The sequence below is a fragment of the Acomys russatus genome, chromosome 16, assembly GCF_903995435.1.
Source record: "Acomys russatus chromosome 16, mAcoRus1.1, whole genome shotgun sequence".
In the NCBI taxonomy this organism is placed as follows: Eukaryota; Metazoa; Chordata; class Mammalia; order Rodentia; family Muridae; genus Acomys; species Acomys russatus.
Window position 1 is genome coordinate 46,042,562 of NC_067152.1, and position 14,983 is coordinate 46,057,544.

At 57.7% G+C, this 14,983-nt stretch overlaps 1 protein-coding gene across 2 annotated transcripts; it reads left to right on the forward strand.

Moving 5' to 3' along the window:
* Window positions 1–5,741: 5,741 nt before the first annotated feature.
* Fscn2 (fascin actin-bundling protein 2, retinal) lies at window positions 5,742–14,622 on the forward strand. Of its 2 annotated transcripts, XM_051159201.1 has the most exons (6): window positions 5,742–5,943; window positions 7,530–8,331; window positions 13,197–13,353; window positions 13,719–13,840; window positions 14,112–14,279; window positions 14,355–14,622. In XM_051159201.1, exons 1-6 carry the CDS (start codon window positions 5,821–5,823, stop codon window positions 14,558–14,560), a joined length of 1,578 nt encoding a protein of 525 aa, XP_051015158.1. In that variant the 5' UTR covers window positions 5,742–5,820; the 3' UTR covers window positions 14,561–14,622. The 2 variants fall into 2 exon arrangements, with proteins under 2 accessions (XP_051015158.1, XP_051015159.1); XM_051159202.1 differs by lacking the exon at window positions 5,742–5,943 and having other exon boundaries at window positions 6,627–8,331.
* The last annotated feature ends 361 nt before the right edge of the window (window positions 14,623–14,983 follow it).

A 14,983-nucleotide genomic window follows, 5' to 3' on the forward strand; every position in this document is an offset into this window, starting at 1 on the left:
CGACCTCCTGCTCTGAGCCCTATCCAGGGGCACTTAACTCCTGACCCGCCCTCTCCCCCACCCCTGCCACTGGCTTCCACCTCTGCCCTTGAGTGTCTGCCGCCCCCCCTTCATCAGTCTGAGGCTTCAAGCCATACCCGCTGAGTTCCCGCAGTCCTGTCCTTGATGAAGCTGGACACCTGTACACGTGGGTGGGAAGCCTGAGTGGTGGCCAAGTGGAGGGAGAGAACCCCCCCCCCCCATTCTCCCTTCTCCTCCTCAGGGTCCGGTTCCCTCGTCCCAGTTCACCATCATCCATCAGGCCTCGTGAGGAGCAGCAGCTGCATAGCTGAAGGCTGCAGAGGCCAGGACAGGCAAACACACGCATTGCCCTTCCCCACCACAGCTCCTGCTCCGCAGCAACGCAGCGAAGAGGTCAGAGCTGCACAGGGCAGGAAGCTGGTGGTCTGGGCGGTCTGTGCCCCGCCACCATCCCACCTGCCACGGTGCACTAATGGAGGCTCAGTTGGAGGTCTGCTGGAGCTCAGAAGGGCATTCTGACCCCACCCTGGCTTTTCCTGGGCAGGAGGGAGGCTTGACCTGAGCGGGCCCAGTGGGACTGTGCTCTGCAGGGCGTGGGAGCGTGTCCTCTGAGTTAGCCCTGCTTGTACTCTCGGGCTAAGTCCAGCGTCCGGGCCACTGGCCTCTGGCCACCGCATCCTCTCCCTTCCCTCATGGAATCAGCGCCGGTCCATCAGGCCAAGACCTGTCTTCGGAGGGCCCAGTGGGCCTCGGAAGAAAGGAAAGCCAGCGGGGCGGGTGGACCGGAGTGCGGGAAGGCCGCCCCCCTCCCCCCGACAAACTGCAGGCAGGAGGAAGGCGAGGCACCTGCCCGGGCCTTATCTGCTCTTCCCGAAGCCTCGGCCCGGGGTGGAGCAGGTGAAAGCAGGGCCGGAGACAGGGCGCACGCGCGCGCGCAAGCACGCAGCTTTCCGGGGAAGGCGAGGGCGGGCTCGGGGCGGTGACGCTTCCCCGGGGTTCGAGCTTGGAGCGCAGGGCCCAGCAGATGGCGTCCCTGACACGGGCCCCCGCAGAAGGCAGGTGGTGGCGGCCAGTGTCATTCCCGCGTGGACCGCCAGGTGGGTCCTACTCCTGCTCCTTGGGCTGAGAGGAGTGCGGCTCACCTGCGGTCCCCCTCACCTCAAAGGCCGAGAGGGACCAGGCAGGGCTAGCTAGGGCGGACCCACGGCTGAGTCATCTCAGCCAGGGTAACCAAGGCAGGGCTGCGGCCAAGCAGCTGGTGACCTCAGCTGGTGCTGACGCACGCACGCACGGGAAGGAGGTGGGGTGGTACAGCCTGCGCCCACAACAGTCAGACGGGACCAGCCCATGGGATGCCCGGGAGCACATACTCACAGAGGGACCGTAAAGTACAGCCAACCCCTGACCTTCTGTGTCTGTTTCCTAGTGTGGCAAGTTTGCTCCCGGCTTTCCTGCCTTGTGCTTCCTGGGTGTCACTGGGTCATGCCATCACCAAGGCACCTAACAACTGTCATTTCTAAGAAAAGGAAAAGGGTGGTTCACGGTAGAGGCGGTAGTGTAGGTCACACAGCAGGAAGTGGCCTGGATTCCGGGTTAGGACTCCGAGCCCCACCACCGCCTGATCTCTCCCCACGGAGTCAAAGGGTTTTTGTTCCCCTTCCACCTCTTTATCTTTTGTTTTTGTTTTTTGAGACAAGGTCTTGCTTGTCTGAAGAGGGGGCTGACCTCACAGTCATAGAAAGCATTAGGATTTGCCGGTGCATGCTTTTGTTGTTGTTTGCTTGTGTGTTTTGTTTCTCGAGAGAAGGTTTCTCTGTGTAGCTCTGGCTGTCCTGAAACTTGCTGTGTAGAACTGAGTGCGGGGATTACAGGTGTGTGCCACCACACCTGGCCTGAGTTTTTTCATTTTAACCTTTGTTTTGAAGTAATGTCAAGACACAGTTGGCTCGGGAGGCAGAGGCAGGCGGATCGCTGTGAGTTTGAGGCCAGCCTGGTCTACAAAGTGAGTCCAGGACAGCCAAGGCTACACAGAGAAACCCTGTCTCGAAAAACCAAAAAATTTAAAAAAAGAAAAAGAAAAAGAAGACAGAGGTGGGGAGGAGACTGCAGAAGGCAGCCAGCTGCAGTGACTGGAGCAGTGACTCAGCGGTTGGGAGCACTTGCTGCTCTTCTAGAGGACCCAGGTGATTTTGCATTTTGGGGTTGGTTTGTTCTTTTTTAATTAGGATTTTATTTTTTGTTTTTCGAGACAGGGGTTCTCTGGCTGTCCTGGAACTCACTCTGTAGTCCAGGCTGGCCTGGAACTCACAGATCCTCCTGCCTCTGCCTCCCAAGTGCTGGGATTAAAGGTGTGCGCCACCACCGCCCGGCCAATAAATAAATCCTTAAAAAAGAAAAAAAGTAGGCTGAACAGCCATAGAGAACAAAGCGGTAAGCTGAACTCTGTGGCTTCTGTTTTATTTTCTGCCTCGGTGCCTGCCCTGACTTCCCCGGATGATGGACTAGGGCTGCCGGATGAAATGAGCCCTGTGCGCCTGTGGGCCCAACCCTTGGGAAGTGGGGCTAGGGAGGGATCCCTGGGGCTTGCCGACAAGCAGTGTGCCTGAAACAGTGAGCTTAGGGTAAAAGGCCGAGCTCAAAAAACTAAAGTGGGGGGGGGGGGGCTGATGAGCGGCCCAGCAGAGAGAAGCTCTTACTGTGAAAATCTGTCGGGGTGGAAGGAGTCCGGACTCTGCCAAGTTGTCCCCTGATCTCACAGACATAGTAAGTAAATAATTTAAAAGGGAAGATGGAGCGCACCCAGCCTCCACTTTCAGCCTATTCGCAGGTGTGTGCACACATAATAGACGTAAACACATTAAAGGCACCTGTGCCTGACAGGAGGAGGTGGCGGTGGTGGTTTTTTGTTGTTGTTTGTTTTGTTTGTTCTTGAGACAGGGTCTCTCTGTGTAGCCCTGGCTGTCCCGGACTCTATAGACCAGGCTGGCCTTGAACTCACAGCAATCCACCTGCCTCTGCCTCCCGAGTGCTGAGATTAAAGGCGTGCACCACCATGCCCTGCCCCCTCAGACATTTTTTTTTCTTCTGTGCTCTGGTTGCACTGGAGATCAGACCCAAGGGCCTCATGCCTGACAGGTAAAGAAGTGCCTATCACTGACCTGCAGCAACACCAGAGGTGGGCAAGTTTTCACAACCCTGGGGAATCCTGTCTTAAAACAACAAAAAAGGAAAGGCCATGAATTTGAAAGAGTTGGGTGGGTGGGTGTTTTGGGGGGGAGGTTTGAAGGGAGGAAAGGGAAGAAAGAAATGGTGTAATTATGTTATAATTCGGCGGGGGTGGGGGTTGGGGGGAGAGGAAAACAGCAACAAAAGGACTTCAGTGAGGGGCCTTACCTAGGGGGGGGGTCAGGTCGGCGGTGGGGGAGGGGTGGACGATGTGGTGTGATGTGCTCACCGTGCTCTTCTCTCTAACATGACCCTCCCTCACGGAGTGGAGCCTGTTACCCTAAACCAGCTCTGCGGGCCTCAGTAAGTGAACCTAGGCAGAGAAAATGAAGTGACAGAGGCCCCTCCCTTGCCTGTGTGTAAGTGGAACTGCAGAAAGCCTAGCATGAAAAATTGATTCAAGAGCCCAGGGAAGGCGAGGCAGCAGGAGGCAGGGACTTGGGCCTCTGCCAGACTGGACTCTGGGCCGGAGCAGGCGCCCTCCACAAGGATGAGAAAATCAATGTTGTGGGAAGCCTGACCTCTTTGCAGGGCCAAGGAGCCTGGGAGGCCAGGAAGGGGCTGGCTACAGGGGCTGGTGGGCCAGAGAGCTGACACTTCTTAGCAGCTGAGGGGTGGGGCTGGATAGCCTCTGTGAAAGGGGGAAGAACTGGCCTTTCCTGGTTTCCCTAAAGGGCTGTGGAAGGTCAGCCTTTGGCCACAGGTCTGCCCAGCTGTTTCCCAGTTTCCAGGACTCTGGACCAGCGAGGAGGGAAACACCCATCTCCGCACTCACAAGCCTGTGCTGGCTCACACCACCAGCATCAGTGTTGCTGGGCACTGAGCCTGGCCTACGTGTTGGTTGCCATGGCAGTAGGCAGCATGCTGGCAGGAGCCCCAGGTTGGGCTAATCTAGCCGAGGCTGGGGAGAATCACCTGTGTTCTGGAGTACTGTTAGTACTGTTGGGGGCCGGTGAGAGGAAGAGGACAAAGGGGCCTTTTAGTGGTGAGGAACCCCAGCCCCCAGCACTCCAAGAAAGGTTTCCTAAGGGCTAACTGTGTAGTGAGCACCTGCATCTGGGGCCTTTAGGGCACACTTGCTTCTGCCCCCAGCTGGACTCACTGAGAAGGCCATCAGCTCAGACTCCACCCTTGTCATAGCCAGTCTAACCCTGAGTTGATCCTAGCCTCTCAGACCCAGCTGGGGTTAGAACAGCCCGCAGCTGTGTCTGCTCACGGGGGCTGAAGTAGGGTTGGGCATTGCTCACCCTGTCAGAGCCCAGCAAAGGCGCTCCTCCCGCAGACACACATGTTGAGGTTGGCGCATCGGACAGCCTAACATCTGTATCCAGATGTTGCGCAGCCATGCTTTGGGCACACCATCTTCCCCTCTGGTTCAGGGGAGCAATGGGGTCCTAGAGTGGAACTGACTTTGAGTGTTCCCAGGGTACAGCCTGGATAGGCCACGGTGACAGACACATGTGCACCCAAAATAAAAGAGGTGCGTTCTGTCATCTACATCGACTCATGTGAGGCTGGGATACACTCTGCGCCCTGGATAGGGGATCCTTTGAGCAGCGCACAGCCTGACTGTTATGGCAGCATCCACAGTGGGTGCTGAGGCCTGTGTCTAGAGCATCCTCACCAGAGGCCCGGCAGCTGGCTCACCGGGTGACCACAGTAGCTCGCCCAGCCCCTCTCCCCATGAACCTTCACACACCCGCACCCGCCAATAGTGTTACGACTTTCCACCGAGCTGCAGCTTATTACACAGGAGCCAGACCCATCGCTGGCCAGACACACACTGAGGAAGTGTCTGTTCCGTGGGGATCTAGAAGTGAACGGCCTGAGTGGGCAGAGGACCACAGCCGTGTAAACTGCAGTTGAGGTCCGTGTGGAGAGGCCCAAGAAAGCTGCCTCCCTCCAAGACATACCCTGGAGCCCAGTGGACCCCTCCTATCACAGAGGTCAGTGCCAAGAGCCCTGCTCCACTGGGGAGTGCTGGGGGGGGGTGTCCCCAAACTGAGTAGCCATTGATACATCTGGCTTTATTTCCAGGAGCCCGTCCAGAGCCAGGACACTTAGCGCCTGGCAACCAGGCCTCCTCCTGCTCGGCACCTGATGCCTGCGTACCCTGCCAGCACCAGTCAGGCTAATGAAGCCAGTGTGCCGATCAGAAGGACTAGACTCTCACAGCTCTTAAGCACTCTGGCTTGGTGGGGCACAGCTGGCTCCTCAGGCCTCCCCTCTCACAGACCAACCTAGCCAGACCCTTGGAACAACAGTTCTCAGGATGAACACCGCCCTGGTAACTGGGGCTTCTGTGACAACATCGTGTCTCCGCTACTGTATTCTAGGGCAGCACTTGACACAGCCTGACTGCACCGTAGGCCGGTGCCTCAGGGATGGATAGAGCTGGTCTGCAGGGAGAGCCGAGACCAGAAGGGTCAGCACATGACAGTCTGTCGTGAATCGTACCCTTAGCCCTCCACTCAGTGTCTTCAGATGCTTGGATGGACCCACCTCAATCTCCACACACTCCTCAAGTGTAGACCTCTGTGCCAGGTCGCTAATGTACCAGTCGGGCCCAGGAGCATGGGAGGACCAGAGCCATGGCTGCACGTGTTCCACGTCCTATTACAGTCCCTCAGGAAAGCCTTCCTGCGTGGGTCACAACTGTTAGGAGGAAGACGACGCCAGTTCTGGCTCAGGCCCAGGGTGAGCAGCTCCAGTTTCCTGCTTGGCTCTGGTCCCCTGAGGCAGGTGCAGGAAAAAGCTGAGCAAGGCCTCTGTAGCTCCCTAAGATGCTGTCACAGTCAGGATGGAGAGGGGACAGCCAGGTGCACCCCTGAATGAGAGGCCAAGGGTCTGGTGTGACCAACCAGTTCCCAACCTCTCCTGATCTGCGTGTCTCGCCCTTTCTTTCAGATTCCATGCTTGTACTGTTAGAGGCATCAGGGAGACTGGGCCCCGCACGGCTGCACTATACTGGTCTGGAAAGGCCATGAGCCAAGCCTGGAACCCTGTGATCCGAGCAGCAGTAATTGGGTCCCAAGTCTGCCAAAAGCTGTCAAAGCTAGATCACCAGGAGCTCCCAGCACAAAAGGGAAGAACATGGTGCCCAGTATTTGGCAGGGTATGTAGGATCCTGGCACACACTCTGGTTCTTTGCTGGTTGCATGGGTGTGCTCCCGCACAAGCAGTCTTGGATGTGAGCATCACACGGTCACCCTAGCACAGGGGGCTGTTCTCCCCCCCCCCCCCCGGTTTTTCGAGACAGGGCTTTTCTCTGTAGCCCTGGCTGTCCTGGACTTGCTTTGTAGACCAGGCTGGCCTCAAACTCACAGCGATCTGCCTGCCTCTGCCTCCCTAGTGCTGTGATTAAAGGTGTGCACCACCACACCCAGCTTTGGGGCTGCTCTTTCCAAACCAAGTGGACTAGGAACACTAGGGCACCTGTCTCCACACTGCCATCCCTGCTCAGGGTCAAGGTGTCCCAATCTTACCACTGGTGCTTACACCCTTCCTGCCACCTCCCCAACCCACAGCCCAGGGGCAGATGGAGAATAGTATCAGACCCAGGACTTCCCACAAGGGTAGGAGCCAGGTGGCCTGGTGGGGTACAGGACAGGCTGCTGCTGCGTGCTACAGGGGGCCTTCCTGCCCCTGGCAGCAGGAATCAGAGACGTGGTAACCGGATCCTGTAGAGGATCTGGCGGCCACTGAGGGTGGAGGGCTGCGATCAGGTTGCCGGCCTGCCGAGTTTTCCACTGGGCTGCATTTTGTACCCTGGGAAAGAGCTGGGCTGGACTGGGGGTCTGAGCTGGGGAGCGGGAAGCCCCAAAGTAATAGGAAGAAGGGGAGCCGAGAGGCAAGGAGTCCACGAGCTACAGGGCATAGGACCCAGGCAGCCGTGGGTAAGGACAGGAGGTGGGCAGCCTCTCTCCTGTCCTGCTGGGCACAGACCCTGGCCTTGGTGCCATCCAGGAGCCACTGAAATCCAAGATGGGGGTAAGGCACTGTGGCTACCACTCCTAAGCCGGCGTTTCTGATCCGTCCCCCCTCACCCGCCCTCCGCTGCCCGCTGGCCATGTAAGCTCTGCCTGGGTGGCCAAGGCCACAAGAGAGGCAGCACTGGAACAGGTAACGTCCATGTCACTGGCTAGGCTTGGGAGCCAAGGGCGAGATAGACAGATCTGGGCCTCTGGGGGGTCCACAGGGCCCCTGAACAGTCAGAGAGAGCCTCCCAGGCAGCTGAAGCAACGTGGCTAGCCTCAAAGATGCCAACCAACGGCTTGCACCAGGTGCTGAAGATCCAGTTTGGCCTCGTCAATGACGCCAACCGCTACCTGACAGCAGAGAGCTTCGGCTTCAAGGTCAATGCTTCAGCATCCAGCCTCAAGAGGAAGCAGATCTGGGTCCTGGAGCCTGACCCAGGCCAGGGCACTGCTGTGCTGTTCCGCAGCAGCCACCTAGGCCGCTACCTGTCAGCAGAGGAGGACGGGCGTGTGGCCTGTGAGGTGGCTCAGCCGGGCCGTGACTGTCGCTTCCTGGTCTTGCCACAGCCTGATGGCCGCTGGGTGCTGCAGTCAGAGCCGCACGGCCGATTCTTCGGCGGCACCGAGGACCGGCTGTCCTGCTTTGCCACAGCTGTCTCCACGGCAGAGCTGTGGACTGTGCACCTGGCCATCCACCCACAGGCACATTTGTTGAGCGTGAGCCGTCGGCGCTACGTGCACCTGTGCCTTCAGGAAGACGAAATGGCGGCAGATGGTGACATGCCGTGGGGTGTGGACGCACTGGTCACCCTCATCTTCCAGAGCAGGCGGTACTGCCTCAAGTCTTGCGACAGCCGCTACCTACGCAGTGATGGTCGCCTTGTCTGGGAGCCCGAAGCCCACGCCTGCTACACACTAGAGTTCAAGGCAGGCAAGCTGGCCTTCAAGGACTGTGATGGTCGCTACCTGGCACCCGTGGGGCCTGCGGGCACACTCAAGGCTGGCCGCAATGCGAGGCCCGGCAAAGACGAGCTTTTCCACCTGGAACAGAGTCACCCGCAGGTGGTGCTGGTAGCTGCCAACCACCGCTACGTCTCTGTGAGGCAAGGTAGGGCCGGGCAGCTGCAGGTGTGTGTGGTGTGCACTGTGTAGACGCTTGCCGTGTGTGCAGGGCTGGGGGTGGGTGTTCTGCACTCGGCATGGGCCTATGGGCCTCCGAGGGCTGACGGCTTCAGAGCAGTCCTCCTCGTTCTCCAACATCTGGATTTCAGCAGCTGAGCTTGGTGCCTGCTGGACTGCTGCTGTCTGTCAGGCCGGAGAGCTGTGGTGAGGTCATTTAGAATATGAGGGCAGTGCAGGGATGGGGGATGGGGGTGGGAAGAAGGCTGGGGCCGCCTGATCCTCCCTTACTCTTCTGCCACCCCACTTTCTGGCCTTTGAGGGAGATAAGAGAGGGATGAGGACAGAGCAAGGGTACCATTTTCATGTTTGACCAGCCTTGTGAGGCCCCCAAGAACGAGAGATTTCAATGTTATCTTCAGTGTTAAGAACAAGCTAAGGCAACCTTGGCCAGAACCTGTGCTTCTAAGGGGAAGGTGCCATTTCCACCCATGGGGCATAGTTTCCTGGCCGCTGGTCACTTGTGTGACACCTGAGCAGTTTAAGATAAACACAGTGTTTCTGTTGCCGCATGAAGATGCCAGGAGTCTGAGAGGCCCGTGACTACTGGCATAACCCTGGTCCAGGCCAGAAGGAACAATTGCTTCTCTCTTGGGCGCTGGGCTCATGCACCCCAGCATGCCTGGACACACCCTGACCTGAGTGCTCTGAGCTCAAATGGAGAGGTGAGGCCGGAAGTGCGCCTCCTGTTCATGTTAGCACATGCCAGAGAAAGCACAGCTCTTATGTGTCTGTCATGTCACTGCCCGCCGCTGTAGGATGTACATCTAAGTCAGAGGCCCAGTCCCCCTGGGCATCATATGTCCTATCCAGATGGCCAGGAACACCCAGGTAGGAGGCCAGACTTCCCTGAACCTGCAGTCAGGACCTGCACCTGCAGCCGTGGCCTTAGGTCAGTCTAGAGCACAACAGCTGGAGTCTGCAGCGTGTGGCCCGCATTCCCGTGCGCAGCCCTGCAGTCCAGCGACACCGCCTGGCTTGGGAAGGCCTTAGTTAGGTAAGCTAGCTGGGGCAGTTGGTGTGGAGTGCTGCCTGGAGGGGGGGGTGGTGCCAGGCATTGACGCACAGCCTGTAACAGTAGGGACCATACCGATGGCCGTGCTCGGGGGTGGGCGTGGGGTGGCAGGAAGGTTAATGATATGATGGGGAGTGAAAGTGATAGAGGCGGTGCTGGAGGGGTGGCGGTGCTGGAGGGTGGCGGTGCTGGAGGGTGGCGGTGCTGGAGGGGTGGCGGTGCTGGAGGGGTGGCGGTGCTGGAGGGGTGGCGGTGCTGGAGGGGTGGCGGTGCTGGAGGGTGGCGGTGCTGGAGGGTGGCGGTGCTGGAGGGGTGGCGGTGCTGGAGGGGTGGCGGTGCTGGAGGGGTGGTGGTGCTGGAGGGTGGCGGTGCTGGAGGGGTGGCGGTGCTGGAGGGTGGCGGTGCTGGAGGGTGGTGGTGCTGGAGGGGTGGCGGTGCTGGTGGTGGTAGTGATGGTGGTAGAAGCTGTGATGGTGAGAGATGGTAGTGGCTTGAGGGTTGGTGGAGGGTGCAGTGGCGCTGGGATGTGGGGCTGAGGAGGTAACTCAGTGGTGAGTACTTGCCTAGTGTATACAACACGCTGAGTTCCATCCCCAGCACTGAAGGGAAAAAGATGGTGCTCTGGTAGTCATGGCAACTCGGTAGAAGGTTGTGTGGATTACTTTTGAGCATTAGAATATATATATGGGCATGTGAGTGCAAGAGCATGCAGAAGCCAGAAGAGGGTGGTGGCGCCTCTGGAGATAGGGGCACTGGGAGCAAAACTCAGGTCCTCTGCAAGAATAGTAAGTGCTCTTAAACCCTGAGCCATCTCACCAGCCAGCCCACTTTTCAGCCTTTTATTATGATGATGATTAATTTACTTTTTTGGTTTTTCGAGACAGGGTCTCTCTGTGTAGCCTTGGCTGTCCTGGACTCACTTTGTAGACCAGGCTGGCCTCGAACCCACAGTGATCTGCCTGCCTCTGCCTCCCAAGTGCTGGGATTAGTGTGCGCAACCACGCCCAGCTATTATTATTATTATTATTAACAATTGGGTGCAGTTGTTTACTCCCAGCACTTGCAAGGCAGAGGTAGGTGGATCTCTATTTGAGGCCAGCAATCATGAATTCCAGGAAACCTAGAGCTACATAATGAGACCCTGTCTTAAAAAAAAAAGTTGTGTGTACATGCCAACATGACACACTTGTAGAGGTCACAGGACAATTTTGTGGAGTGACTCCTTTTCCTTCCATCTCAATTTGGGTCCAGAGGCCAGTCTCAGACCACCAGGCTCCCACAGCAAGCACCTAAAGTTGCTGAGGCACCCATCTAACCTCTTTCAGCGCCCCGAACCTTTCTTGTTTATTTTCCCAGACTGGGTTTCTCTGTGTAGCCCTGGCAGTCCTAGAACTCACTCTGTAAACCAGGCTGGCCTCAAACTCAAGAGATTCACCTGCCTCTGCCTCCTGAGTGCTGGGGTTACCGGCACGGGCTGCCACCACTCAGCTTTTTTCAGCCCTTTGACCTCCCTGTATATGAGTCCATCTTTTTGGTGGGATAGTTTCCTACTAAGCACTTGTAGTGAGCAATCATCTCTTGCTTCCCTGGGGTGCTGCTGCCGGCCAGCTGTTCCAGCCTTGGCATTGGTGTCAAGAAGAAGGCGGGGTTGTGTTGGGTGGAACGCTGCCCCATTTCTGCTTCTCACTGCACACCAAGCTGGACTGGAGGGCCGGAGCTTAGCTGGGGTGGGTGGGTGCAGTGCAGGATCTTGGTCAGTGATAAATGCACAAGAAACAGCTTTCTTGGGATTCAGCTCCAGTGAGCTCATTTATTGGGGCGGGGCACGACGCGAAGGCTGTTTAAACGTTTGGGGAGTGGGCAGAGGCTCTGAGGTGAGTGTGTGTCACTGGCCAGGGCGCTGCGAAGGCTTCATTGTATGAAGAGGGATTCCAGGTGCTTGCTGGACATGGCCTTGTAAGGAGAGGGGAAGTTTAGCTTGGCTGTTAGGCTATGTGGCCACCTCAAGGTTGGCATGCATGGGGAGAGGGGTACATGTGCCAGGACATGCAAGCCCAGGGCACGGAGGGAGCAGTTTTACTCTTTACGGTCTCAAGAGATTTTTGGGGGTTTGGACATGCTTCAACCTCACTCTTGCTCCAGACAGACTCCCCCTTCACACGGGAAGTTCAACACAGCTAGAGAGGCGAGTTGAGCCCATTAGCCAGGCCAGTACAGCATCTGTGGAGCAGAAGCCCAGCTGTGTCTGGTCACCTGAGAGGCTCAAACTTACCTTCTAGCCAGCGCTGCCTATGAGCAACCCCTTGGCAGTTTCACCACTGCATTTCTTGGCTGCCGCTCTGCAGCCACCACGAGCCTGCCTCTGCCTGCACTGGCACTGTAGGGCTGACTCAGTGCTTTCCCTGAGTCCCAGCAGACACACCTCACCCTCACTGTCCAGGTCCTTCCGGACTCTGTGCCCCCCCCCCCCGCCCGGTCAGCTCCTTAGCCAGGTGAGTATGAGTTTGCCCCCCCCCCCCCGCCCGGTCAGCTCCTTAGCCAGGTGAGTATGAGTTAGCTGTGTGGGGTGCCCTGTCTGCAAGGCATCATGGGACACAGCATCTTGGCCCACGAGATGGTGTGGCCGCAGCGAATAGAGCTGGTTGGCATGGCCGGCTAAGGTCCTCTGGCCTGGTTCTGCCCTCTTTGTTGAAATGCTGCTTTTCTTATAGCCTGTAGCATCTGTCCATATGAGACACACTACCCAGAATGCCACTGCCTTCTGACTATGTGGCTTAGTATGACACATGAGGTTGAGGGATGTCCCAATTTAGTATTTGTTGCTGAACGATGAAGCTGGCAGAGGTGGGAACAGTAAAAGGACAAAACAAACAAAATTGTTGGGCCCGAGTTTCTAAAGATGGCTCAGTGGTTAAGTGCACCGGCTGCTCTACCAGAGGCCCAGGTTCAATTCCCAGCACCCCCACACAGTAGCTCACAACCACCTGTAACTCCAGTGCCAGGGGATACGACTTCCTCTTCTGGCCTGAGTGCCCTGCACACAAGTGGTACAGACATACACACAGGCAAAGCACTCATACACATAAACAATAAATCAACTTAAGCCGTGGGAGTTGCTGGTTGGTTGGTCCCCTCCTCTCCTGCCAGGCTGAGTCAGATGTGGCTTTGTCCGACCACGACCACGACCACCCCCACCACACACACACACACACACACACACACACACACACACATACTTAAACCTGCTGCCATGGACACTGTTGCAGTTTGTGCAGGGGTGGGGGCAGACAGCTTTTGGGACAACTCTGAGGAGGCTTCATGGCTTGAATGCTGAGCCCCAAGCTACAGTTGTCCTGTCTGTCCACATTACAAGAACACTGGGCAGCCCGTGGGCAGCCTGCCCTCCCCTAAGACTCCCAAGAGACCAGGTAGCTGTGTGGGAGGTGGGCAGGTTCCCAGTCACTGGCTATAATCTAGGTCACCCCAGGGGAAGGCCAAAGGTCCCACCTGGCAGCTTAAGGTAAGCCCTGGTCAGGAGAGGAGAGCAGGGACAAGCAGATTACTTGGAGATTTGCCAACATGGAAAGCCCTGTCTCAGAGTGGACAGAACTGGGTTAAGAATCCATCCTCAGAGGCTATCTGTGGGTGCCGGAGCGGCCTCTGACAGACAAGAGAGCCCTAGCTAGGCCTCCCTCTGGCTTCATGGTATCTGAAGCTCCCTTGTCCTTCTCTGGCCTCCGGGGAGAGGTGTGAGGAGCTCCACTGTGCTCTCCCCTCAGGAGTCAATGTCTCGGCCAATCAGGATGAAGAACTGGACCACGAGACCTTCCTGATGCAAATCGACCAGGAGACAAAGAAGTGTACTTTCTATTCCAGCACTGGGGGCTACTGGGCCTTGGTCACGCACGGGGGCATTCAGGCCACAGCGACACAAGTGTGAGTGCACCTGTCCTGGTCTCTAGCACCGTCACAACCATGGCCTTTTTGGTTCTGTTGAGACAGGGGTCACTACGTAGCCTTGAATGGCTTGGAACTCAGTACCTGTGTAGAGCAGGCTGGCCTGCACCCTGCCTCTGCTGCAATGAAAGGCGTGTGCCACTTCGTCACCTCCACTAGGACCCTGGGCACAACCTCAGCTGTGAATAGCAGCCCAACAGAGTGCTCACAGAGTGGGGAGCAGCCCCCACTGGGAATGGGCTCTCCTGTGGAGGGCAGGCTTCTGTCCCGCCCCTGGGGAACCCGAGGATGGGGAGGCCAATGTGCACCTCCCTCTGAGGCCTTATCTGCTTCTTGCCCCACAGCTCGGCCAACACCATGTTTGAAATGGAGTGGCATGGCCGGCGGGTGGCACTTAAAGCCAGCAATGGGCGTTACGTGTGCATGAAGAAAAACGGGCAGCTGGCAGCCATCAGTGACTTTGTGGGTGAGCGTTCCCTGCCTGCCATAGGTTGGAGCAGCCTTCCATGCAGGGTCAGTGCCCGAGGCCGCTCAACTTGGTCCACCAGGGAAGAGGGCAGACAAGTCCCAGGGCATCCTCACCTTTCCTGTGTCTGGCAAACTGGGTGCCTCCTTAACACCTTGTACGTTAGGAACGCCTGGGTTCTGGGGTGTAGCACACTGGGCAGTGGCACGCCTAGACCCCAAGTCTATGGCCTGCACAGGACAGGTAGGGATAGGGATGCCCTCTTCCATAGGTGAAGACGAGTTATTCATCCTCAAACTCATCAACCGGCCCATCCTGGTGCTGCGTGGCATGGATGGCTTCGTGTGCCACCGCCGAGGCTCTAACCAGCTGGACACCAACCGCTCCACCTACGACGTGTTTCGCCTGAGCTTCAGGGATGGCGCCTACCAGATCAGAGGTGCGGAGAGAAAGCTGCAGGGGGGCACTGGGAGGCGTGGGTGCCCCGGCTGCTGACCTCCAGCCTTGCCCACAGGCCGTGGAGGTGGGTTCTGGTACACCGGCAGCCATGGAAGCGTGTGCAGCGACGGCGACCTGGCGGAGGATTTCCTCTTCGAGTTCCGAGAGCGTGGCCGCCTGGCCATCCGTGCCCTCAGCGGCAAGTACCTGTGTGGCGGCGCCTCAGGGCTGCTGCGAGCTGACGCAGACCTGCCGACAGGGGAAGCTCTCTGGGAATATTGAGGACTCACAGGGGGTGGGGTCAACTCCAGAGCCCCAGCAACCCAGCATTAAACCTTTGTTGCACAGCTGCTGCGAGCCTGCACCACCCAGCTGGGTAGTGGGAAGGGTAAGCACGCTGGAGCCCTGCCGTCCTCTCGGCTCAGCACTAGAGCTCTGGCCCTGGAAAGCCCTCACCCCTCTGTGCGAGGGCCATGGCTGGAGGCTGGGCTATCCCCTCACCCCACTAACTCTAGGCTTGGGTGCGACACTGCGTTAGGCCGCCCTACCCAGGGAGTCCATGACCCAGAGCATGGGTTGGGGTGAAGAGACCATGCCTAGCTGCTGGGAAGGAAGTTGTGGCCAGTCACCTACCCTCACTCTTAGGGATGTTCTTGGCTTACCCAAAGTGACAAGGGTCACAGGTCAGGGCATATCCCTATTAAC

What these genes read in the sequence shown, in the direction of transcription:
- Fscn2 (XM_051159201.1), top strand. Translation starts at nt 5,821, where the DNA reads ATGGGAGGACCAGAGCCATGGCTGCACGTGTTCCACGTCCTATTACAG. An exon ending in AGTTCTGGCTCAGGCCCAGG is followed by an intron (nt 5,944 to 7,529) that starts GTGAGCAGCTCC and finishes GGCTTGCACCAG; the next exon opens with GTGCTGAAGATCCAGTTTGG. An exon ending in AGCCATCAGTGACTTTGTGG is followed by an intron (nt 13,841 to 14,111) that starts GTGAGCGTTCCC and finishes CCTCTTCCATAG; the next exon opens with GTGAAGACGAGTTATTCATC.